We start from the raw sequence: 26,443 nt of genomic DNA, 5'->3' as shown, positions 1-26,443 counted from the left end.
AAAAACCCTATTTATGGACATACCTTTCATATTCTTTAAACATGTAATTTCATTTCATTCTCAGTACCAACTACACAAAATAAGCTTTATTATTTCATTTTGAAATGAACAAACAGGATCAGCAAAGTTTAAATGGTCTGCCCAAGGATATCAGGTTAGGCAGTAAAATCAGAATTCAAACCTACTTTCTAACCTGTCATTACATCCACTATATGAGTTAACTAAAATGGTAAATTTACACTGTGTATTTATGTGAAGTTATACAAACTGTTTAAAAGTTTTTGTTGACTCAGAGAAAATTATATATGATTTTTCAGCAACTGAGAAAAATAGTAAATGCATTCGTCATGAAAATTACTCCTGCTTACAGAAAACATCAGTGTATTTGAGGATGGGTTGCCCTAAACACAAACAGAAGAGATTCGGAGCCTGTGACTTAATACAATCACTTCTATTTTGGTTGGATCGCACTCTCCTACAGACTCTTTTGAGGTTAAATTTCAAGCAGGAGACAATTATAATTGAAATGAAAAACAGCAAACTTCCCCGAACACAAAAAGTTTTATTTTTAAAAATACAAAAACAATACCTCGAATGAAATGGGTAAGAGGCAGGTGCAAACTTCCGCAAGCACCCAGACTTCCGCAGTCTCTTCCCGGAAACCGACTGAGGGCGTGAAGTCTTCTTTCGGACGCTCTTCCCCGGCGCCCTTACCGGGGCCGGACGGCAAAGCGGCTGAGGACGCCCGCCGGACACAGGGCCCGAGGGAGCAGACGGAGGCGGGGGCAGCGGACGATCGAGCCGGGTACCCCTGCTCCTACGCCTCCGCGGGGCTCTTCTTCTTGCCCTCAAACCCTGCCGCAAACTCTGAGGAAAACCGGGACCTCCGCCTCCGTCCGCCACCACGGCTTTTGGGAACTCGTCAAACGTCTGCGCTTCCTCCCCGGTCCTCTTCAAAACCCTCTCGGGTCTCGGCGGTTAACCACAAGCTCTTTCCTTACCTCTTCCCAGACCAGTCTCTCCCGAGAGGGAAGAAGGGAGCCCAGACTTCCATTCGCTTCCGCCCGCCGCCGCGCCCACCGACCGCGGCTCCCGGCTCCTCCCCTCCCCAGGCTCGCGCTCCAGCGGGCGAGGACCGAACCGTGGGCTGAAAGCGGCGGTGCGCATGCGCGCCGAGGGCGTTGTCGCCGAGGCTAGAACCGGAAACTTGGAGACAAAGTTCAGAGTCCCACCCCCGCCGCGCGCCGCCTGCCCTCCGGCCCAGTCGACCCTCGACCCGCCGTCCCTGGCCCACGAGTGGACTATGTCTGGCTCTTCCAGCGTCGCCGCTATGAAGAAGGTGGTTCAGCAGCTCCGGCTGGAGGCTGGGCTCAACCGCGTGAAGGTGAGCGGGGGTGGCGGGCGGGGGCCGAGGCCGGCTGGCGGAACTCGCGGCGGCTCGGGCTCCACGGTGGCGATCCGGGAGCGGCCAGCTTTAGAGAGGTGGCCGAGCCGGACGGCCGGCGTTGGGGTGGGTGGCCGGCGCGCCCTTCGGCCCGGAACTCTCCGCGGCGGCCGGCGCCCCTCCCCGCGTCCCTCGGGGCGCCACTCCTCCGGCGTCGCCCGCAGCAGCTGCTCCCGCCTCTCCTTTCCCTCCCTCATCTGCAGGCCGCGCCTTGGCTCGGCCCTGGACTCGGTGTTTTCTCACTTTTGATTCGGAACAGACTGATTTCTTCTTTTCAAATCTCGCCCAAACTAACTCCCATTAGTAGTACATGGCCTCCAAATCCTTTCCTTCACGAAACATATGCTTGGAAATGAGTGGGGTTTTTTTCAGTTTTTTAAAATTAGTAGATGCTTGCAGTACATAGTGATGACACTCCTTGTGGGGAGTTGGTACTTGTACATGACACATTTCATTCTATTTTCTTGCCCTGTCTCTCCTCTCTCCATGTCTTGACCCCCTTCCCATTTGAAAAAGATCTCCCTATTTCCTATTATCTTCTAGTTTGCTCTTTATATAATTTTGGGTTTCTCACATAAGAGAAACCACGCGATATTTAAATTTGTCTGTCACTTAACATTGCGGTCTCAAGGTGAATCCATTTTCTACAAATGATTCATTTATCATTCTTTTTGCCAGAATAGTACGCCGTTGTGTAGAAACACATACTTTTTCTTTATCCATTCATCTGTTGATGGACATATAGGCAGCTTCCAAGACTTAGCTATTAAGAATTGTATTGCAATAATGGCCATTAGAGAAATGCAAATTAAATCAACACAGATTACATTTTACTCTAGAAAGAATGGCTGTTATCAAGTCAAATAATAACAAAAGAATAACAAGTGCTGTTTTGAAGGGGGGGGTTGAGCTTCTATGCTGTTGGTAGAAATGTAAACTAGTACAACCACTATGGAAATCAGTATGGAGATTGCTCAAAAAACTAAAAGTAGAAATTCCATCTGGCCCAGCCATTCCCCTTTCTAGGAATCTTCCCAAACGAATTAAAGACATTAACAGTGAAAAGGAATATTTGCATAACTTAAATTATGAGTTAAAGAAGCAAGTTTGTTTTCTGAAACGTTCCAGGAGTGTCAGGTTACCACCCTTGCCTCATACAACCCTGAACAAAGCATTCATTACATCCCTGTTGGACAGTATTTGCTTGCTCCGATCTGACCTTGAGGATGGCTGCTGGTTCACATGCCTAACAGTGATTAGAGTCAGCCAGTATTGACCCTTCTTTTTTTTGGTACCGGGGATCGAACTCGGGATTTTGCGCTTGCGAGGCAGGCGTCGGAACCACTGAGCTAAACCCCTGGCCCAGTTGGCCCTTCTTACTTTGGCTTTTGGTTATTAGCATCGGCCTTGTCTTGGGATATTACTTTTGAGGAAAAAAGCCTTTCGTCCTTATTGTCTGACAGCTTGACATTCAAATGCTATTCCAAACATTTAAAAAAATCTTGATAAAGTTGAAATCATTAATTCTTTTTTTTTGCGGTACCGGGGATCGAACTTGGGCTTGAGAGGCAGGCGGTGGAACCACTGAGTTAAATCCCTGGCCGGAAATCATTAATTCTTAACTCTTAAATTTTCACTCATGTGCCTCTATAATAGATCGAAGTGAGTCAGGAAAGGAAAGGAGTGGGCTAGACAGACAAGAAAAGGCTGGTGAAAGCAGTAGTTAAAAGTATAGCTCTTGGCCCTAGTTGCCAAAGGAACTGAGATGTCATCCTCAAACTAAAGTTTGTCCTCAAGCTTCGCCTTGAAAATCCCAGTTGCTGTGTTCCCAGCTGCCCAGCTTTAGCCTGCTGTTTGTGCTTAATTCCCTGTAGGCTTCTACTTAGGACTATTAAAACCACCACCAATGATTTGATTTGGACTTCTTGTTTTCTGTCTGATGTTAGGGCTGTGGCAAGGAGGGAAGGGGATTTGGGATTTGAGATGAGTTTTCTGTAGACATATCACTATGTAGTTAGGTTCCATTTCACAGTGTGTATTATATCTGTGCTTCTGTGCTAGGTGCTTTTTGGTGATATTGTAAAACTTAGCACAAACTTACTATGTTTAAACCTTTATATTTGAGTGCACTCCACAGAAATTATCATAAGTGCTTAACAAACTCTCCTGTAGGTAGGTCAGGATACTTTTGAGAGTGAAAGGGGATCTATCATGCCAGAATTAGTTTCAGTTTCCTGGTTAGTGATTATTATCTTGTCTTGGGGGCTAGTAGCTTTGTCCAGTTTGAATCTGTCTCAAGTTTCCTCAACTGCTTGGAATACTGTTTTTCACTAATGGTGATTTGGCTAGATCAGTTATTGAGATCTCAGCTTAAATGTCATTGCAGACATCTTCAGATAGCCATCCAGTCACCATTTAACAAATCACTCTTTTTACTGCAGAGCATCTTCTTTTCTCTTCACCTGTCAGGTCCATAGCCTGTTGTCTTAGTGACTGGAAGTAGACCTGACACATAATGGCACTCGAAAGTTTGAATAGGAGTCATGGTAGACATAACTACATTTTAAACCAAAAATTACCAGGTACTTTTCTGTATGCTTACTTCTGGTTAATGTAAATGAAACCAAATACAGTACCGTACTACACATTGTGATAACTAACACTACACATCCCCTACTTCAGTTACATTTCTTTTTTAGGGAGAAGGAAGGTGAGGCAGGAGTGAAGCCATTTGTAAAAGTACTCTGTACAAGGACTTAAAAATGCAGGTACCCACAGGAGCTAATAAAGCCATGGAACTCATTACTCTGGACTATTGTTTAAGCCAAACAGACTCCAGAAGAATTGAGATTCATTTTAGGACGATGAAGTCTTACATAAATCTGGGATGTAGCTATAATCTGCAGGTTTTTCCTTATAGAGCAATTTGTGAAGCTATTAACTCCTTCAAAGTTTAGAGCCAGGTGATTGTACATTTGCTGTCACCCTCCTTAAGGATATCTAATACTGAGAATAAAATATTTTTGTTTTCCTAAACCTCCATTTCCCACACAGTAGCGTTTTCGAGTAATAGTGCTTTAAAGATAAAGTAGTAGTTTGCTAGAATGTTAATGTTCCTTTAATACCATGTACTGCTTTTTAACAAAAAACAAGATGTTAAGTACCTGTGAGTTTGCAGTTGAACAGCCTATTAAACAAGATGTGCTGTTTTGTAAATAAATGTAATTGTAGTTTGTACTGAGTCATTTGATGCTTCTAATAAACAAAACACTATAAATGAGTCTTACTTGCAAGCAGTGTTTTAAGAGCCAGTATATGATTGCTAGTCTTTAATTAGTATACAATATACTCTTGAGGCAAGAGAAGTCCTGTTTATTTCAAGTATTTACAGAGATTTGAGAAAACGATTACAAACCTTTACCAACTGGTATTTCCCCCTTTTCCTTATGTGTAGGTTTCCCAAGCAGCTGCAGACTTGAAACAGTTCTGCCTGCAGAATGCTCAGCATGATCCTCTGCTGACTGGAGTATCCTCAAGTACAAATCCCTTCAGACCGCAGAAAGTCTGTTCCTTTTTGTAGTCAAATGAATTTTTCAGAGGTAAGTTTCCATAAGTAAAACAATTCACATAGTAGGAATAGTGTTTGCAGCACTTGCAAGTTCATCCCATGCATTTGTTTGGCACTCCCAAGTTTTCAGTCTTAAGGAAAGTAAGGATCGATGAAAATGATTAATTTAGTAGTCATGAACTAATTGTTTGTCATCACAAAGAGGGTTAAATAGAAGACAACCATAAAGGGAATAGGGGATCTACTATAAAACAGTGCTGCTGGGATAAGCCATGTGTTGCACTTTATAGCACTGGCCTAATAGCATGGTATACCTAATGGTGTATTTTGGGGTCCTCAAGTACTATTTTTTCTTAACGTACCTAGCAAATATTTAGACAGTCCTTTTTGGGATGACTTTTAAGGCACTACCAATTGATTTGGGTTAATTTTGATGTTACTGCCATAATAGAACCCAACTATGGGACAGTATAGCAAAAAATTGAGAATTAAAGAGAAAGTCAGGGGATACCTGAATAAGCTGATGTGCAGCAGGCATTTGGAGTGAGGAAAAACAAGTTTTACTTTTTATTCCAATTTTTTGGGCAACGTAAAACATGAGAAACATGAAGTTTTTGGTGGCAGAGTGGACTGCACTTCCGAGGATTAAAAAACTTAATGACTCATTAGAGCATGCTTCTGTGTATTAATTGGTATTTTTTAGATCATTTATCAGGTGTGCAAAATTTTGTTTGTCCAAAAGAGATGTGACCAAAAAATGTGCTTTGGATGATTTAAAATGTAATTCAAAGATGCTGTCCTTTTAAATCCTTTGTATCCAGGGCATGATTCACTAGTATTCACATATGAGAAGCTAATAGTGCTTTAAAAAGAGATTTTGCATATGACACATACCCTTTACTAACATTATGACTTGAAAAATCCAGGGAACTGGTTCCTAAAATACCTTGTTACATAGATGTACTCTCCTAATTAAGCTTTATAGACATGAGTGTCTGGGAAGTCTGTATAAGTACAGCATGGTTCCAGTAAACGCAAAATTGATTAAGATGGCAAAATTTTTTGAAACACCTAAAGAAGTAAGGTTTTTTTTTTCTTTCTTTGTACAGGGTCTTGCTATAGTTGGCTTGCCCTGCAATCCCTATATAGCCCAGACTGAGCTTCAATTCTTTTGTCATCCTGCCTCAGTCTCCTGAGTGCTGAGGCTGTAGATGGGCTTCGTATTTCATGGTCTATTATTTCCTTGATTCTGGCAATATACATTTAATTTTTCATGGGTATATTTAGAAGTTTCATATTGTTATAGTTTATTAAAAATTCTTTTAAAATCTCAGTTCCTGTTGTATTCACTTTACAAAATCATATATTTTCATTTGGCTAAAAGTATTGTTAAGAAACCTGAGCTACCTATTTTACTTCACAGGAGCCTACAAATAAATGTTCAAATGATTTGCTCAAGTTCATAACTGGGATAAGCGCTCAGATTTCAAAGTAGAATATGGGTAGTAATCCCAGCAGTATAAGAATCTTTTGTGGATATTATGACTCAAAACAATTTGGTTTAAGGAAACAATACTTGGGTATAAAAATGTTGCTTCTCAAAAACCTGAGTGTACCTACTACAAGCGTTCATTTTATATTAATGCTCATGGTCCCAGGCCTATACTGATTGACATGAATGTAAAAGTCTACATTGGTGTCTTTATATTCATAATAGCTTTTAAAAATTATATGGTATCTTTAAAATAAAAAAAATTTAGCAACAAGCAGTACAAGGAAGAAATCACCATGATCAGCACACCTTACAGTAACCACTATTAACGTGTATTTCCTTTTAAGAGGAAATTTTTTAAAAATAAGGATCATAGTTTTAGCAGTTAGTTCTTCATTCTGGCTTAAAAAAAAAACTTAATGGATATCGTATTTCATTTATCTCCCCCTCCCCCCATACTGGGGATTGAACCTAGGGCCTTTTCACTGAGCTATAGCCCTAGTTCTTTTACAAATTTTTTTTTTTTTTGAGAGAAGGTCAGAGTTGCTCAGACTGGTCTCCAAGTCATGATCCTCCTGCCTGAGCCTCTGAGTTCATATTACAGGCACCACCATACCTAGCTACTAAATATTCTTTATAAACAAGATCTTCACAGCTGTACTGTAACTGTACTTCACTTAATACTGAAATTTCCAAATTTGAGGCTACAGTGAAGCATACATCTTGGTGTCTATATTTATGCTTCACTTGTCATTAAGATAAATTTCTAGAAGTAAAATTAGTCAACATGAAATGAACATTTAAGATTTTAATAAAACTTGGTAACCACTTTCAATATAATACTTTGGTCTTCCACTAGGGAGTATGAGTGGTTTTTTGCTGAATGCTTGCCAAACCTTGGTCTGCCTGCTGTTATTTTAAGTGAAGTTAAAGCATTTTCATGGTTTTTGTTACCCTATAGCAGTAATTTTGTTTATACCTCTTAAATATTTGTTGTGAACTACCTCAAATTTTCAATTTAGTACAAAGATCTGGATTAAATGATTTATATTTTGTTAATTTTTAAAATAAAACAGACCATACTTTTTCTGCTTTTCTATTCAGATAATTTATTCTGAAGTTGTTATGCCAATGTTTTTACTTTTTACTAAATATACCTATTGTATTTTATAGTTTTAACTGTAATGTTTTTGATGGCATAAGACTATTGCATTATTTTTGAGTTTTGTTTATCCGTAGATCATTCACTCATGTTTTTCTTCTTTTGTTTTTAAGACATGATTTCTGTGTAGTCCAGCAGGCTTGAACTTGCAGTTTTCCTACCTCAGCTTTCCAAATGGTGGGATTACATGTGTACATGGCATGCTCAGCTACTTTTTCAGTCATTTTAACTGCTATATAGTTTGTATTCTGTCATATACACAGGCTTCAGTTTATTCATTTCTCTACTGAGTTACATTAAGGCTGTTTCCACTTCCTGCTGTTAAAACAACTATGGTCATTATTTGTGTATATGTTTTCTATATAATAAGTTTATGTAGGTACATACAAGGGCGATTGTATCTGCTACTTCATGAGCTACTGTTGGCTAACTGTTCTTAATGCTGTTATTTATTTTAAAAGGGATATTCATGTTGATACTTTTTTATGTTAACCTTTTTATTATGATAGAGTGTATTTGGGACTAATCTTAACAAGTTAATATAAGTATTTGTAAAACGGTGATATTTCAGAGTGGCTATGATAATTAAGAGAAAGTTTAATTTTTTTTTTTATGGTACTTTCTGTTGAGCTCAGGTCTGCACATGGAGCTGTACTTGCTACCTGTTTTAATTTTGAGGCAGGGTCTTCCTGAATTGCCCACTCTGGCTTTGAATGAGATCCTCTTGCCTTAGCTTCCTTAGTAGGTTGATTATAGGTGTGTGCCCCCACACCCAGTGGGAATGTTGGATTTTACTGGTTCCTACACCAAAGGCTTTTCCATCCTATTTTGTAGGCTTTCTTAAAAATTCTGCTATATATCTGCTGTAGATAAAGAGGCCTAATTTAATTGAAATCTTTTATAAATTGACATTCAAATAAAACCTGTAAAAATTAATTTAGATGTATCTCTGGCATCTCAAAAAGGCCATAAGTTGAAAATACATTTAATAAACCTAACTTAACAAATGTAATAGCTTAGCAACAGTACACAGTGGGGTGCTGGTTGCTAACTGAATATCCCTAGCCCAATTTGAAATAGTTTCTCCTGAATGCATACAGCTTTTATACCATCATAAAGTTGAAAAATCTTATGTTCCGCCATTAATGGGTCAAGGAATATCTGTATAAACTGTTACTTATAAAAATAAGTAAAGGACATAAGCAATTTGTAAAAAAACTGAGAAATACAAAAATGAGGGCAATTGAATATTCTTAAGAAAAATGTAAAGAAAACTAGTATTCTTTGACACTTCACCCTAATTTACTTTTTTCTCTTTTCAGTTTTGCAGACCACTTTTAACCAACTATTCAGAAAAAAGAAAACTGAAGCCTGTACAAGCTTCCCCTTTCTTAACATGTGCCATAACACACAAACTTCTACTTTTGTCAGTCCTTAACATCTACCTCTCTGAATTTTCATGAATTTCTATTTCACGAGGGTATTTTATATACACTGGTGGCAGCATACAATAAAATACTTAGTATAAAAATGTTTTACTTTCTTATTGGTTTGAAATAAACTGTTAATCTGTTGAAGGTGTTTTTAGTGTTTAAGTTTTATGTTTCTTTCACCAATTCTCATATGACTTTATGCCTTTCATTTATAAGATTGTCAGAAAATTAAAGGTAAGTGCTGGGCATGGTGGCTCATGCCTGTAATCCCAGCACTGGGAAGGCTGAGGCAAAAGGATTGCTGTCAATTCGGCCAGCCTGGGCTACATAGTGAGTTCAAGGCCAGCCTGAATGGCATGTATTACAGTACCATGTAATGAAGTAAATAGGAGTAAGAAAAGAAGAACTTTAGCTTCAGGAATCTGGATCTCTGCTTCAAGTCCTGGTAAATCATTTTGCTTTAAACTTTTACCCTTCTGAAAAGCTTAAGGAAATCTGGCCTCAATTTTAGTTAAAATTATGCGTGCCAGACACTAAGGATGTAACATTAATCTATTAAATCAGAGGTTACATGGTATCTGTCATCCCTTCTGTATCTTTCAGCCTATTATACTCTGAAAATGCAAATGGGAAAATTAATCTGAGTCTTGATTCCAAAATTACCCTCAAATAAGACAAATTAAGAAACCTAACTTAAAACTTCTAAGCTTTCACCACTTTTATTTGTATTTAATACATACAAAGTAGCAATTCAGGGCACTTGGGACATTTGTTCAGCTCTGAAAGAAAATTTATGTCAGTAAATGCCATTTTGAAAAGAGTTCTCTCACAGAGAATTTACCAAGTCCAAGACAGCCTGTTCAACAAAATCCAATACTGTTGATTCCCAGTACTTTATAAATGGAATTTTCTTCGACTCGTATCCATTTCCCGGGGCTGAAAATTAGAAGGGAGGAAAAAAATACCGTGAACAATTAAGGTAAGATAGTAAAAGTTAACTTTTTTAGGTCTTTGTGCTGAAAAGCTCTGTCTCTGAGACCCAAAATAAACAGGGCTAATATAGACGCATTGGGTATTATAATTTTAAGTAAAGATGTTTAAAAAGTATATAATACTGCTTAGTAGACTTTTTATAAAAATACTGATGTTTTCACTTATGATTTAAGATGATCTCCAAACTTGTATAAAAACTTGTAGCAGAACTCAAGAAACACACAGTGTAATAACAGTGTAATTCAGCAGTAAAAGCAGCATTTATGTAGCTGATCTAGTAGGTCTGGGGCTCAAGAATTTCCATTCCTAGGGGTCCAGGGATTTAGCTCAGTGGTGCCACCGCCTGCGCAAGGTTCTGAGTCCCCCTGGCCCCAAGAATTTCCATTCCTATCAAGGTTTTAGGTGATGTTATTTCTACTTTGAGAACGCTGATCGTTATGCTACTTCACATATAAGACAGGCTTAATCATCAGTCCCAGACAGCCTGTCGTGGTGGTGGTGAACCAATGGCACACGTGTTGTTTTTTTTTAAGATAAAAGATGTTAATGTATGGGTTTTTTCTAAACGAAAACCTTAGTATTCAGGTTTAATTGCAGTATTGGCGCTGTGTGATAAATGAGTTTGGGGTTGCAGCTTGGGCACTCGTCTCTAAAAGGTTCACCATCACTGCACTATTATTGGTTTTTTCTCACTCATGGGGGAAGAAATTCACAAGCATAACTTAAGGTATAAATAGCCAAGGTTTAAAGCACATGGTTTACTTTTCATTACATGCTTCAAAAATTACTTAAATGGGTTTTGAAACGGTAAGTACACACCTTATGGACCCATTCATACTCGCCATATTTAGAATCAAACGTTCCTTTCTGAAGAGATCTTAATTTTAAGGTAAAACGTGGTCCAAGTTCCTGAATTCCTACTTTCTTTTCACTCCTGAATATGTATCTTCAAAGACAAAAGAGTTATTAATGTTAAATAACAGTTGGGATCATTCAGACCAATTTCTTTATGACAAAGCTTGTCATACATAATATAGTAGAAAATAAGTTCACGTTGAAAACATATTTCATGATTGACACCAAAGTCCAAGGAGTTAAATATGTTCCTCACCTATGAAATCTGAAGAAAATATAATCCCGCTGATTGTGGAATGTAGCAACCTGTCTTCCAATAAATTGAGGATTATGGGGAAAGAGAGAAGCAAACATACGTCCAATTGAATGACCCAGCCTTGTTGTAAAATTATTCAGGATTATTTCAGGTACATGTTCTGTGGGGTCCTTGCCCCTTCTCTAGAAAAAGAATAAAAAAACAGACCACATTAAGCTAGTTGGTAATGCATCTCTGCAATTTCGTAATTTACATGACAAATTAGAAAAATTTAATATTTTTTAAATAACAGACTACCACATGGCTTATTAAACAAAGATGTACATTTTAATATGCACTTTCTGCACCAAAAAGTCCTAGAAAGTATGATTTGTAGTATTGAGGACTGCTGCCTATCTGCCATAAATCAATCACAATCTCACAAGAATATTCAGTAGGTAAAACTTTAATCATAGGAATAATTAAAATTGGTTAGATCTATAAGATAAGGAATCTGTCAAATAATCAGATCAGTACTAATCCAGTATTAAAACTTACCTTAATTTCTTTTCGAAGACGAACACTGCTCATTTTAAAATGAGCAGTTGGGCCATCTGGCAAGTGACTCAAAATAAGTCCATCTGTTCATTAAAGTTAAGACACAGCAAACTCTACATCTTTTCAGACTACAAACTTGTAAATGCACTTGTTGAAATCAAGGTTATTAATATTTCTTAAGCTCTTAGTTAACTATACACTACAAGATATAACCAACAAATTAGCAGCTATTGTCTACCATGAAGTCACCTTTATGTTTAAAGCCTCTTAAAATCTGCAGTTAGCAGGTGCATGAATGTATTAATCTAGGTTAACTAAAGTTTTTCTAGTATACCAAAAATTTACTCAAAATAGATTAACCTAGAGTAAGAGTAGCCTTACCTTCTCTTTTTTCAATATGATAAATAGCTAGTCATCATCCTCAGCAAGGTATCTTAGGCTTTCAACTGAAGTAGGTAAACAAAAGCTACTTAATGAACACTACCTAAGCAGGAATAAGATGACAGTATTCTAGAATCTAGCAACACAATATAAATTCACTTCCAGCTTCAGAAGATCATAACCCTAAAAATGCTACTTTTAAAAATGTTTATATGGTTAGAATATGCAATGAGCTTTGAATACCATCTCAGACCAGAAACTTGTAAATGCACTTGTTGAAATCAAGGTTATTAATATTTCTTAAGCTTTTAGTCTTAGATTTACTATACAAGTTATACAACCAACCAATTAGTAGCTACTGTCTACCATGAACAGAACTATGCTAGACACTCTAAACTACAAATGAATAAAAAGACACCTACCTACATTTGGCAGTATTAGTAGCCCAATGTCTCTAAAAGTCCCAGCTGTAGCAAACTAGGATTACCACCTATACAATATTCCTCAAATACTTGACTTTAACCACTTAACTCACAAGTTGACTTTAACCTCTCCTTTATTTTTCAGTGAATGAATTCTGAGTATTGTCCAGTTGCACAGACAGGAAGAACTGAGGGTAATGGACAGGAATTTCAATTTACAGCATGCTTTTTCAAACACCTGATTCTTTAGCCACTTACCAGTCCAATTATTTAAATATAGGATGACCAAAATTGTGTATTTTTGGGGTTAATTTTTATAATATAACAAAATATAAGAATGATAATTTTATCAAATTTATTCATCAGAAGAATCGACTGGTTGAAATGATACCTGCCTGAGTGGTGCTTGGGACAGTACGTAAACAAACATGGCTCAGGGTAAACTGCTAAGTGGTTAAAAACTGAACCTTAAATGTAGGTCAAAATCAAGACTGTTTCAAGCCTATTTACACACAATATGAAATTTACAAAACAGATGTGGCCATCTTTGGTTATCTTCAACTTTTTCTCCTACCAAATCTTACAGTTTTTACCTTCTTAAGTTCTTTCTCCTACAGCAGCCTTTTTACCCTCTTAACTATCTTAGTTGAGATCCTTGAGGTTTTCCACCTAGACTGACAGTATCATGCTGGGTCTTACCTTCTCTATTTCAAGTACATCTAGACTAAATTAATTCTGTTTGAATAATGAGGAAAAGAGACTGACAGCTTAGTCTACAAGGTGTCTAATTAATACATTGCAGATAAAAAAGACAATTTTATATTAAAGACAACATACGCCTTCTCGAGACTACAGATTATATAAGTAAAATGTGTGTGCCTGTGTAAAATATCTCAGTAAAACAGGATGAGAATGTTTATTGAAATGATGAATGCCTGCTTCTTAGCAAAGAGTTAATATCAATCCTTAAATGGTATTTTTTTAACTGTCAAAAATAAAAAGGTAGGCCGGGGATTTAGCTCAGTAGTTCCACTGCCTGCCTTGCAAGCGCAAGGTCCTGAGTTTGATCTCCGGTACCAAAAAAAAAAAGACCACGCCACTTTATCTTTTGGGGCAATTAAAAAAAAGGCAGCAAGTACTTTAAAAGTAGACCTTTTCTGGAATAGTTAAGTATTCAAAAGATTTTAGTTTGGTATATTAATCTGGGTAAGCCAAATCATAGCCAACAAGATACCACAGTAAAAGCTAGTTTTTGTCTATTTTTGTTTCTAGAAAATACTACAAGTGAATAAATATATTTAAGTTATATTGAAAATTAACAAAAGCCACAGAAATTAGGTATTTAAAATACAGCCTTTTAAAACAATTTAAAATAATTAGTGTTCACTGATACAACATGTCTTGGTGACAAAACAGTCTTGCTGCTATTCTTTTGTAAATCTTTGATTTAATCAGTTGGTCATCTCTAAGGTTACTGTAGTCACAGGTGTTAGTTAATAAAACAACAGCAACAGTAAAAATAAATCTACATTTCCTTTATCTCAAAACAGAAACACCTTGGGTTCAGGTGACACATTTACCTCAGATTGGTACTGGCATCTAAAACACCATCAGTCACATAGTGTGGGCTCAGATTTCCACTTCAGACCCATAATTCTGTGACATCAGCTCCACATCTGATCTAGCCAGACCAAAGTACATGCAGATCCAACTGGGTCAGCCCTCTCATGCCACCCCTTCTTCAAATGACTGTCCTCTGCACTCAACACTCCCTTCTTGTCTTATTCACCTCATTCACCCCTTGGATCCACCTTAAGCATCTCTTTCTATGTGAAGTCCTTCCTGATATCCCCAGAACAGGGTAGACTAGCACAAGGTTTATATTTTGTATTTCTTTAATTGTTCCATCCACACTATATTTTGTTAGTTTATATGTCTGTTTACTCTGAATTCCCTAAAGGCTCTCTTTCATTCTGCATCCTTTGAAAGGATTAAAACAATATCTTAGCTGTAACATGTGCCTCCTAAAAATGTATGGTGAATAAAAAGGAAAAAAATCAGTTTATAGAATCTTGCATAGAAACAGTTACTTTTTGAGGAAAATTATGTTCTGGGAGTTAGAGGGAACAGCTCCTTATTCTTTCAAATATATTTTAAAAGGGATAACGGAAGGGATAGCAAAACTTCCTTTAAAATAAGGATACTTGGTATTTTACGATCTTCATTAATCACGATTAGATCTGTGAAATCTCTTGAGATGCACTGTGGAATAATTTTTTTCAGAGCAAGTCCTCTTCTATAATAAACATGTGAGTTGGGTATAACCGTTGAGAGCTGCTGACAGAGTCTTACTGTTCTCTGTAAAACAAAGTAACAAAAATTCTCAAAAGTGAAAAAGAATAAAGTATTACATGGCTTATAATCATAAGGAAATGAATGATTATAAGACTGTTGTTAATAGAAAGAGCAAAGGAAAATAATGAAAATTATGTGTCTCATCTTTTATCAAAGGCTGGTCATCCTAAAGCAACAAAGGGTACTTTTGCTCCACCAAGAGACATTTGGCAACATATAGGGACATTTCTGCGGTTACTAATGGAAAGAAGCTGGGGACAATGCTGAACATCCTAAAATGAACAGGATAGCTCACCATAACAATGAACTACCCAGCCCAAAATGTCAATAGTGCTGAGCCCGAGAAATTCTTATCTTGTAGAATTATGCTTAGTGAACCTCTACCATATCAACAGTTAATTTTTATTTTAGCTTATTCAAGGCATTATTTAAAGCAATAACTATTTAACTGTTCTGAAAAGAGTACCTTAAACAGAATATAAGGTAATTAAAAATTCAAGAACTATACTGTAAATGTGTTTACCCCATGAGGTCTATCTGATGTTGTGATGAGAATCTTGGGAGAAGTTTGTCTGTTGAAGTAAGGAGCAAATTCATCTGTAGCTTCATCATAAGCAACCTGAAAACAGAGAAGATATAATTTTATATCAAACAAATACTCTACTGAGTCTGACTGTTGACACTAACTACCTAGCTGAAAGGATCTGAAGATCTGGGAGGGACTAATGTTAGTGGCTACCTGAAGAGATTGGATGACTTCTCCCCTAGAATACAAGTATAAAGCTAGATAAAACTACCAGTAATTATTTTAATACATAAACTGAGACATATTTATTCTTAGAAAATGGCTATAAAAGGGGTAAAAACATCAGGAATTAGCTTGGCTGGTGAAAACATAACTCTATCAACTTCAAGAGTGATAGTAGGTAAGAAGTAGCAGTCTTGGATTTGGAGGTGGTGGACTGGACCAGGAAGGGGAGGTAAAAACCCACAGCTTTGCCAATGCAGGGTTGCAAATGCAGTTCAGGGTAAGTGTGGACCGGCCAAAAATTTAAAGCAGTGCTCTGGAAGCGAAAGATCCATAATCTCCCCACAAATCTGTGGCTGACAGCTAACCTTACACATGTGTTGGAGAAGACCCGAGAATCCACAAAATGTGAAAGACAAGGGAGACTTGAGAATTGGCTGTAACTATAAAGGCACTCCTAAATTCACACACAGCTCAGATGGCATGGATGTCTGAGGGGCCTGAGGTAGCTCAACAATCTGCCTAATCAGTGGGTGACCACTAATCCACACAAACATGGGAGGCAATCGCTAGGGAATTTAGTTAAAAGTAATTTAAAAACTGAGTAGAGACTCAGTGCTATTATCAGGGAGACAGGCTACGTAGTTTAACTCCACACAAACTACTAAAAAAGCACAAACCCTTACAAAATAAAGTAGAATTTAAAATGTCTAATTTTCAACCAATTAGTAGATTTATTAGAAACAAAAAAGCATGGTACATTATCAGAGAAAAAGCAGTCAATAGTTGCCGAATGGTTTCAGATGTTGAATTTAGCAAAATTCAAACAGCACTAATTAAAATATACAAGGATTTAAAGGAAATATGGACTAAATAGCCAATCTGACAAGGCATAAAAATCAGTGCAAACTGACTAATATATATGACTATATATACTGACTAATATATATGGACTGAACAAAGAAAATAATCATAGAAAGTACAGCAAACTGGAGAAACCTGTAGGATAATATCAAACATTTCAATAGCACATGTAAAGGGAGTCCCCAAAGAGAAGAGAAAGGGGCAGAAAAACTATTTGAAGAAATAATGGCTGAAAACATCATATATAAGAAAAACACTAACAGATCTACAAAGCTTAGCAAATCCCAAGCAGGATTTTAAAAAAAAAGAACAATACTTAAGCATGTTAGTGCCAAACTGCTAAAAGCCAAAACCAAGAAAATTTGAAAGAAGTAAAAGGAAATACTGATGACAAGTGGGAATAATTAAAAGTTAGATTACAGTGGAATGGTATATTCAAAGCGTTAAAAAAACCTCAGCCAAATATTTTATATTCTACAAAGTTTTAAAAAATGAAGGGAAGTAGGCATATTTCCAGATAAGCAAGTCTGAGATAATAGCAGCTACTGAACCTAATGTAAAAAAACCCAAGAGACTAAAGGAAGTCCTACAAATGGAAAGAAAATGACACTAGATGGTAACAGACCAGGAAAGAGTGCTGTAAATGGTAAATACAAAGGTACATAAAAGACTCTGTGTATTCACTCTCAATTTCCTTGAAAAACTTCAGGTTGTTTAAAGCAGTAATTACAACACTAGGTTTATAATGCAGTACATAACAACAATGATAGCATGAAGAGGGTGGAAACAACAAAACTACTAGCACAAGCCTGTTACACTGTACCAGAATTATGTCAGTGTTTGTTTGAAATAGACCATAATAAAGACGAATGTTGTAATTTATTTTTGTCAGTGCAGGGGACTGAACACAGGACATTGTGTATGCTAGACAAGCAGCCCTGTATTATACTAATTCTAAGAGCAACCACGAAAAAATAAAATTAGTTTAAAAATGGCATATTAAAAATGTTTAATACAAAAGAAAGTCAAAGAGGAAGGAAAAATTAAAATGTTTTCTGAGAAAAAAGCAAAATGGCAGATATAAATCTAACTACATCAGTAACATTAAATATGTCAGACCGAATATGAAAACAAGATTCAGCTATATGATCTCCATAGGTGATATATTTAAAATTCAGAGTCATAAACACACTGAAAGTAAAAGCTTTAAAAAAATGCACCATGCAAACAGTACCTATGAAGAGAGTTTTAAGTGGCTGTACATACAACATCAGACAAAATACATACTAAGAAAAACTGCTAGAACAGCAGGGGTGAACCTAGGTCCATGTGTTATTGTGTTTTTCTTTTAAGACAAAAGATGTTAATATATGAGTTGTTTTTTCTAAATGAAAACCTCAGTATTCAGGTTTAATTGCAGCACTGGCATTTTGCGATAAATAGGTGGGTTTTGGATTGCAGTTTGGTACTCCATCTCTAAAAGGTTTGCCATCACTGTGCTAGTAGAGACAATGAGGGATATTTTGTATTGGATTAAGGGTGAGTATATCAGAGAGATATAATTATATAGTTACATAATTTACATAAGAACATAATTACAAATATAATATTATGTACCTATTAAAAGTACTCCCAAAAGACAAAAGCAAAAACTGCAAGTATGGAAGAAACAAGACAATTCAGCAAGTATAGGTAGAAACTTCAGTGCTCCACTCTCAGTAACTAATACAACTAGATGTGAACCATACTATCAACCAAGCTGAACCAACTATATAATAATCCAACTCAAGCCAATAAAATACATATTTTTCAAGGGCTATGTAGAATAGTCTCTAAGTCAGACTGTATACAAAGACACAAAATAGTCTTCTTTAATTGAAAAAGACAGACACCAAAGTATGTTCCACAACTACAATATTAAATTACAAATTAGCCAGAAAGCAATTTGGAAAATCCTTGAAAATCTAGAAATCGAGCAACACACTTAATAACTGATAACCCAAGAAGTCACAAGAGAAAGTACAAAATATCTTGAACAGAATGAAAATAAAAATACAATAAACATACCAAAATTTATAGGCTACAATTAAAGCAGTGATAAGAGTAAAAATCAGAGCTTTAAACTGTTATATTAAGAAGAGAAGTCTAAAAGTAATAATCCAAGCATCTATCTTAAAAAGTTGGGGGAACATGAATAAAACTTAAGGTAAGCAGAAGAAATAATGAAGACTGGGGGAAAAGCAATGATCTAAAATATACTGGTGGGGTTGGGGAACCACCTGCCTCGCAAGCAGAAGGTCCTGAGTTTGATCCCTGGTACAAAAAAAAAAAAAAAAATATATATATATATATATATATTGGTGTGACACGGAGGTTGGTTAATGAGTACCAACATATAATTACATAGGAGAAATTAGTTCTAATGTGCTATGGCAGAGTAGGGTAAATATTGCATTTATTATATATTTCAAAATTTATTATACATTTCAAAATAACTAGACAAGAGTTTGAAAGTTCCCATTCCATAGAAATAATAATATTTGAGGAGATGGAAATGCTAATTACCTAATTTAATCATTACATATTATATATGTATCAAATTATCATACTATACCCCATAAGTAAATGTGAATTAAAAATGTTTAATCAAGCAAAAAAAACCTAATGAAATTATAAGAAATCAACTCTACCATTAGAAGAGATATTCAAATTTAAACAACAATAAAAGAAGCACATTTTAAACCTTATGTGATATACCAAAACTGGTACTTAAGAGTTTTGTGGTCTTGTTTGCTCATAATAGAAAAGATGAAAAAATGAGCAAGTCAATAAAGTAAATGAAAGCAGAAGGGAATAAAATAGAAGGATAAATAAATTAGAAAATAAAGATTTAATAAAGCAGATTAAAGAAAAAAATAATACAGTGCATGTATCTCTGGTGAAAGTGATTAAGAAAAAATATCCAAACAAATATTAGAAATGGAAAGGAGACATTCTTACAGTCTCACTCATGAACATAGATATACATTAATTCTAACCAAAGTATTAAAAACCAAACACCATAACCAAAATGGGCATATGTCAACAATGAAAGATATTTAACATTAGAAAATCCATATATGTCATTTAGTATAGTAATGCAATACAGGAGAAAAACCACATGCCATCTCAATATGTGCAGAACAAGAACCTAAACATTCTACATTCATTGATGATAAAACAAAATGTAAGAATAAGTGGAATTTCTTTAACCCAATATATACCTAATGATAAAAACATTAATGATGATGGATCAAAAGTATGCTTTTTAAAATCAGAAGCATGGCAAAGATACCATTATTGATTTTTCTATTTATTTCACATTATGTTAAATATTTTATTCAGCACAGAAGCAAGAAAAAATAAAGCATCCAAGGACTGAAATAAAACTGTCATTTATTAAAATTATTATCTAACATAAAAATTGAAAATAATATTCAGACATATTATTAAGAATTAGTTTAGATCGGCTATGGATAGAAGCCCAGAAAATTGCAGTTTTATAAATTAGCAAACAGACCCATTTACACAGAGATGCAATACACTAAGAGAAAGCCTAAAATACTTGGGAATAGCTCTAACAAGATTTATTTGTAAAACTACATGTCTGAAGAAAATTATAAAATTCATTGAAGATATTTTCAGTATTCAGAAAAAGGTAAAGCAATAAATAAGAGATCCCCCAAATTGACCTGATTTAGTGCCATTTACAATTTTCATGGAAAATTAAAGGCCCAGAAAGACCTAGACCAATTCTGAAGAAAAGGGATTTGGGGTGGGGGGATGAGAGACACCTCATCCTTACAGATATCGAGACTTAAGAAGTCAAATAATTAAGAAAGGAAATGATGCAATGAAAAACTGATTAATCAAGTAGCCCCCCAAACCCACACATATATGGATACTTGATATATGACAGTATTATAAGGTACTGTGGGGGAAGGTTTCACTACTCTAAAACTGGTGCTGGGGAAAGTGATTATATATGTGCATTCAAGAGGTTAGAGGTGGGAGAGAGGACAGTAACTAGGTTTTCCTTCTCACACCAAACAGAAAATTCCTAACAAGTACATGAATGTGAAAGGCAACTCTTTTTTTGGAGGTGGGAGAACCTATGGTCACAGCATAAAGGCTTCTTGAATAAGACATAAATTGCATTAAATATTAAAACATTTTAAAATCTCAACTGTATTAATGTATTACATTTCCTGTCACTGAGACACAAGCAGAAGAGGTTTAATTAGCCTTAGCGTTTCATGGGTTCAGTCCATGGTCAGTTGGCCTGCTTAGTTCATGGTGCCCAGGAGGCAGGACAGGCCAAAAAGGGGCAAGGGACTAAATAAAGGCTTAAAGCTCATGCCTCTCTGACTGACTCAGGCATACCCAGAAGTGTGCGTTATTAATTCCCTGGATGGCTCTCAAGCCAATCAAGTCAATAATCTAACTTACTGGTCACAACTAAGAACTCTATTCTTCCAAAGATACCAAAGAAAGCAAGAGAATCTATAAATTGAAAATTTCCCTAACATATAAAAATAGTATCCAAATTATATAGAAAATGTATACAAATCAGTAAAATACACTGCATGATAGATAATTGGACCAAAGACATGAACTAGTTTATCTCTGAAAGAAAGCAGTTCATATATGAAAAGATGCTCAACCATATTAGCAAATAGGGAAATACAAATTAAAATCACAATAAGACAATATATCACGAATGTGAATACAACAACATTTAGTTAGAAGGTAGATGAATAGAAACATTGCTCTTGTACTATAGCAGTATAAAATGATCCAACCACTTTGGAAAAGATTTTGGTACTAACCTGTTAAGTTGAATATTTGCTCATCCCCAACAAATTCTCTCATAGGTAAATACTCTGGGAAAACTTTTACATATATGTACACTCTGTATGTCTAAATCTCCAAATTCATCTCCTGCTAAGATTTTGCTTGAATTCCAAACTCATTGCTCGGCTGCCAGATTGTTTTTTCTAAAAATTCTTGGGAGTCACCTCAAACAACATATCTAAAGCTGAACTCTTGATTTCCTCCTTAAATTGGCTTCACCCACTACTCTACACCTAGGCAGCTGACAATTTCATTCTTCTAACTGCTTAGACTTAACCCTGATACATTTTTGAATCCTCTTTTTCACACCCCACAACCAATGTATCAGGAAACCCTGGTGCCTTGAATTTCAAATACCCAAGAATAAAAATAAAATCCAATCAAACCAGTTCTTACCACTTTCATTTTAACTACTCTAATCCAAGTCCTCATTATAATCTCTGTCCTGCAAATAATAGCTTCCTAACTAGTCTATTTACCACTCTAATTATATTCTCAGTGCAGCATGTACTCACATTTAAAAATTAAGTCTGATCACATCAAGTGTAAAACCAAAATCTTCACAATGGCCAATAAGATCATACTTTCTTGGCAGCTCTTCTATACTCCCCCCACTCATTTAATTTCAGTCATTCTGGCCTCATTATTCTTCAAAAGCATATTAGGCACAATCCTGCCTTGGAGCTTTTGCAGTAGGCATTTTCTCATCTACAGATGGCTCACTTCCTTATATTCTTCAAATCTTTGCCAAAAGGTCATCTTTCGAATGACACCTATCCTGATCATCCTATATAAAACTGTAACCCTACCCAACAGAAAAATAATGAAAAGAGATGCTGAACTCATATATAACAAGGAAACTGCTGATTAAAGTGTACACTAATATACATTTTCTCTACTATCAAACTGGAAAAGAATTCTTGTAATTGTAAAATCCTGAGTTTAAGTTTGAGGAATAAACTTATATAATCTCAAAGTATCTGCCTCCAAAATACCTATTAATTACGTAAATAAAAAACTGTAACTTCATAGTGGAGAAACCTGGCAAACACTACCTTAATCAAGTAATCCAGAAATGGGAACATCAACATCATATGGCTCCGACGAGAAGTACTGAAAAGTACATATAACATCACATCTGTGTTATTCCTCCCAAGGCTACCTAAATTGAATATAATCAGAGAAACCCACCCTAAGGGACTTCTACAGAATATGTGGTCTATACTCTCAAAAAATATTGTCAATGTCATGAAAAGCGAATAGACTGAGGCATTCAAATTAAAGGAGGCTGGAGTCTTTAGGATGGAATGAAATGCATGACCTAGAACTTTCCTTTTGCTAAAAAGAAACATTACTGGGATAACTGATGACATATGAATAAGATCCACTATAGCTCAGGTATTATTGTATATCAATGTTGTCTGATTTTAAATTGTACTGTACTTACTTAAAAAAAAGCTGTTTATAGGTAAAACACACTGAAACACATAGAAATAGAGGAAATGATGTCAGCACTTTCAAGCAATCTGGAGAGAACATAAAGGAAAACTAAGTGTGGTACAATATAATATTTTGGAAAATTATGTCAAGAGTGTATATGAATTCCTTTTTTATTAAATCTGAAAATGTCAAAACAAAATCAAAATGTACACACATAGAGATACACATACTTCTACATGCATAAAATTGCAAATCTTCTCTACTCCAAGTAAATCTAAATTTTCTCTACTCCTTTAACCTATCCACCTGCTAGTATGTCTAATTTATTTTACTGTTTATTCTCTCCCTCCCCTTCTCGTTCCCTCCTGTGTGTGTGTACATTTATAAGATAAAGAGTGTGTGTGTGTTTGGTTCACTGATGAATTCCAAGTCTTTAAACAAGCACCAATACATAGCACGCAATCAATACAATCAATAAACATTTGTTGGAATACTGACTGAATGAACAGCTAGAATGGAAGATATGTGAAAGAATGTTGATAGCAGTTATTGTTTGAAAGTAAACAAACATTACAAAACCAAGTTTCCATTACGAAAAAATTTTAAATATTGAAATTATAAAGCCTTGATTTATTGCAGTGTTGCAAACTATTTAAAGAGAAAACATTCAGAGTAGATTATCTTGAAAACAAGAGTTTTATGTGGATAGAAAAAATACATAAAGCTTATCAACAGGCATCAAAATACCTAATAAATACTATAAAAATTTATAGTACAAGGGATTCTTTCTAAAATATTAAACATAGTATTCAGAGCTTAAATGACAAACATTAAGTTTATCTTAGTCATAGAATTCAATGCATTTGTAGAAAGTGCTTACTGTATTTTACAGTATTGTTGGGAAAATCAATTATGAAGTAATGTGGCAAATATGATATGCTAGCCGGATCTACAATACATCACACAATTTTGCTAGTCAGCACAGTGTTAACATATCAGCATGTAATTTATCAAGGATAGTCATTCAAATTCATTTAAGACTCCTAACATTACCTCTTCATCATTAGGGTCTACTGTGGTTTCATCATAGACTCGTTGGTTGTCAATGGTCTTGGGTACAGGTTTTGGTGGAGCCTAAATAAAAGTAAAAGTAAATTTTATAAGTATTTTACATTAGTTATTTTACATTATAGTTGGGGAAAAAAGAAATCTACAATTAACCCCAAAACACAATCTGTTCCTTATTGCAACCCACTTCTGTTACAGCTCCAACAATCCTGATTGAAAAAAACCTGAATAATACTATTTTTAACCATCTGAGCAGAAATATACATATTGAAAGAATGGCTAACTGTAATTTAAAACAGCTTAAAACTAGCCAGAAGTAGCAAGGAGAAGTAGGCATCAAAACAATTATCTATCATTGAGGAAAAAAAAAAGTAAGAAAGCAAACAACTGAATGGAGAGAAAAAAAAAAAAAATCACAAAAGTCCAAATGTATTGGACTTTATTTCTATACTATCAGAAAGTTATTTAGAAATACATAACAAAAGTGTATTCATTGATCTGAAGTAGTAATTCTACTGTGTTTTGGTGGATAAAATTTTTATTTACCTTATCTCCAAGAGCTTCTCTCTCTTTTTTAAGTTTTTTCTTAGCAGCCAACTTCTCCTAAAGGGTTAAAAACAAAAGAACAATATTGAGAAATCATTAGTTATGTCACAAACACACTGATGCTACAAATCACTAATTCTATGAGTATTCTGACTGGGAAGTAGTGTACTAAAATAATCATCCAAACATAGCTTTTTATAATTACATTACTGCAATCAAATGAGCTAATCAATAAGACTTAATAAGCAAAGACTTCACTTCTTCAAAATCTAAATTGGCAAGTGTGAAGATTCAAGCTCCATTAGCTTTAATTTTTGCTATAATATTTCAAATTAAAATTAAAGTGTGAAATGTATATCTAAACAAGTTAACAAATTTTGGTTTTCTTAAACAGTTACATCCCAATGATCACAGTTATGATAGTTGTTTCCCTTGGAAAGCACTAAATAGAAAAGGGAAATGAGGTTTTAGGTTGTTTCCAATAAAATCCTCATATTTTATAATCAAAATATGCTTTTAAAATTAGTGACAACTCACAAGGTTAGTATTATTTATTATAAATCTGTATCTTGATTTCTAAATAGAATGCTTGATACACAATAGAAAATACTCTTTTTTCCAATGCCTACTGACAGTCAACCCAACAGGTCTCAAGTTCTAAACTACAGTGCCAAGAAGTATTCTAGGACAGCCCTCCCCATACTTCCACATCAGATGGATTATATGGCCCTTTTATGTACTTCAATAGTTGGCACTTAGGATGAATCAAGAATCAGTCCAGGGTCCCAAAAATTCTAGTAGGAAGAGGCAAATAAGAATTATATATGCTATAATATTATCTGTTGTAATATATGTTATATATACTATATATTATATATTACAATATATAATGTTATAATATGTTATACTGCTATATATGTGTGTGTGTATATATATGTTTGTTTGGGTTTTTTTGGTACCTGGGATCGAAGTCGGGACCTTTCGCTTTCGAGGCTGGCGGCAGAACCACTAAGCTAAATCCTCGGCCCTATACTGCTATATATTATAGTATATATTATATATAATATATAACAGTATAACATATATACAATGTTATTATATTACAATGTTATATATGAACTTCTATGATATAAGGTAAATGCTTGATAAGTAAATGCTATGATAAAGTAAATGCTTTCTTCCATAAGTAATTTAACTGCAAATGAGCACTCAGACTTTGGGCAGGTCGTTTTAAACCTCTCTACATTTGTTATGTTTGCCTCCCATAACAGTATGAATACGATCACTAGAAACTTCAGTAAGCTACTGCAGGAATAAGACACTAATGGATTTGTTTTGCACTGCCTGTATCACATGTTCTCAAGGTTCACCAACGTTGGGTTGGGGTGGCAAAACAGAGGGGCTGAGATTTTTGCTTTCTAGCAGAAAGGGTAATTCTCACCAGGAGAGCAAGATTTCTGACTTCTGAGTAGCGGACCCTACGAAGTAGCTAGAAAGGAAGGGAATCCTCCACCATGAAGCTCAGGCTCAACCTAATCTCCAAAGCAGATCTAGAGACCAGGAGCCGTAAACCACGGGATTACTCTTCCGAATGAATCTCTAAGCGCACTTTACACTGATGGGGATCCTCGGAAGAGACAAGAAGTTCTTACAACCCCTAATCCTTTCCACGGCCACGACAGCGCGCATGCGCCCGTTTAACCCGCCCCTCGCATACCTTCCGCTGCTGCTGTTTCCACCGCGTGAACATTAAGTGTCGCCGCTGCTTGTTCTTAATCTCCGAAATGCTGAAGCCTGGGGGTAAGGCAGTAGCTTTCGGCGGTTGGACCACGCCTTCTGTCGCCCCATCTCCGGCGACAGAACCCTCCCGAGGTTCTTCCATAGCGGCTTTCCTTTTCAGGCTTTTCTTCCCGCTGCCGCCACTCTTTTCCCTAGTCTTCGCCATGTTGCTTGCTCCGGTGCTTCTGTACGGAAGCGGAAATGGCT

At 35.8% G+C, this 26,443-nt stretch overlaps 2 protein-coding genes across 3 annotated transcripts; one reads left to right on the top strand and one right to left on the bottom strand.

Moving 5' to 3' along the window:
* Positions 1-542: 542 nt before the first annotated feature.
* Rpf1 (ribosome production factor 1 homolog) lies at positions 543-26,443 on the bottom strand. 2 transcript variants are annotated; one of them, XR_002393635.2, is made up of 10 exons: positions 26,175-26,443; positions 24,458-24,514; positions 23,897-23,977; positions 15,422-15,517; positions 14,748-14,901; positions 11,741-11,823; positions 11,204-11,385; positions 10,912-11,038; positions 9,941-10,035; positions 543-5,143 (listed from the first exon to the last, which is right to left on the bottom strand). XR_002393635.2 is itself a non-coding variant. In XM_004841369.3 (9 exons), exons 1-9 carry the CDS (start codon positions 26,400-26,402, stop codon positions 9,994-9,996), a joined length of 1,050 nt encoding a protein of 349 aa, XP_004841426.1. In that variant the 5' UTR covers positions 26,403-26,443; the 3' UTR covers positions 9,793-9,993. The 2 variants fall into 2 exon arrangements, 1 of the variants encoding a protein (XP_004841426.1); XM_004841369.3 differs by lacking the exon at positions 543-5,143 and having other exon boundaries at positions 9,793-10,035.
* Positions 1,166-9,247, top strand: Gng5 (G protein subunit gamma 5). The gene is made up of 3 exons (XM_004841368.4): positions 1,166-1,384; positions 4,899-5,043; positions 8,989-9,247. The coding sequence occupies exons 1-2, from the start codon at positions 1,166-1,168 to the stop codon at positions 5,022-5,024; spliced, it is 345 nt and encodes a 114-aa protein (XP_004841425.1). The 3' UTR covers positions 5,025-5,043; positions 8,989-9,247.

The sequence above is a fragment of the Heterocephalus glaber genome, unplaced genomic scaffold (assembly GCF_053883595.1).
Source record: "Heterocephalus glaber isolate CG9 unplaced genomic scaffold, H.glaber_assembly_v1.0 deba00001442, whole genome shotgun sequence".
NCBI classification, from domain to species: domain Eukaryota; kingdom Metazoa; phylum Chordata; class Mammalia; order Rodentia; family Bathyergidae; genus Heterocephalus; species Heterocephalus glaber.
This window is presented reverse-complemented; position numbering and strand designations above follow the sequence as displayed.

What these genes read in the sequence shown, in the direction of transcription:
- Gng5 (XM_004841368.4), top strand. Translation starts at nt 1,166, where the DNA reads ATGCGCGCCGAGGGCGTTGTCGCCGAGGCTAGAACCGGAAACTTGGAG. An exon ending in CTGGGCTCAACCGCGTGAAG is followed by an intron (nt 1,385 to 4,898) that starts GTGAGCGGGGGT and finishes CCTTATGTGTAG; the next exon opens with GTTTCCCAAGCAGCTGCAGA.
- Rpf1 (XM_004841369.3), bottom strand. Translation starts at nt 26,402, where the DNA reads ATGGCGAAGACTAGGGAAAAGAGTGGCGGCAGCGGGAAGAAAAGCCTG. An exon ending in GAGAAGCTCTTGGAGATAAG is followed by an intron (nt 23,978 to 24,457) that starts GTAAATAAAAAT and finishes ACTTTTATTTAG; the next exon opens with GCTCCACCAAAACCTGTACC. An exon ending in CATCAGATAGACCTCATGGG is followed by an intron (nt 14,902 to 15,421) that starts GTAAACACATTT and finishes TTTGTTTTACAG; the next exon opens with AGAACAGTAAGACTCTGTCA.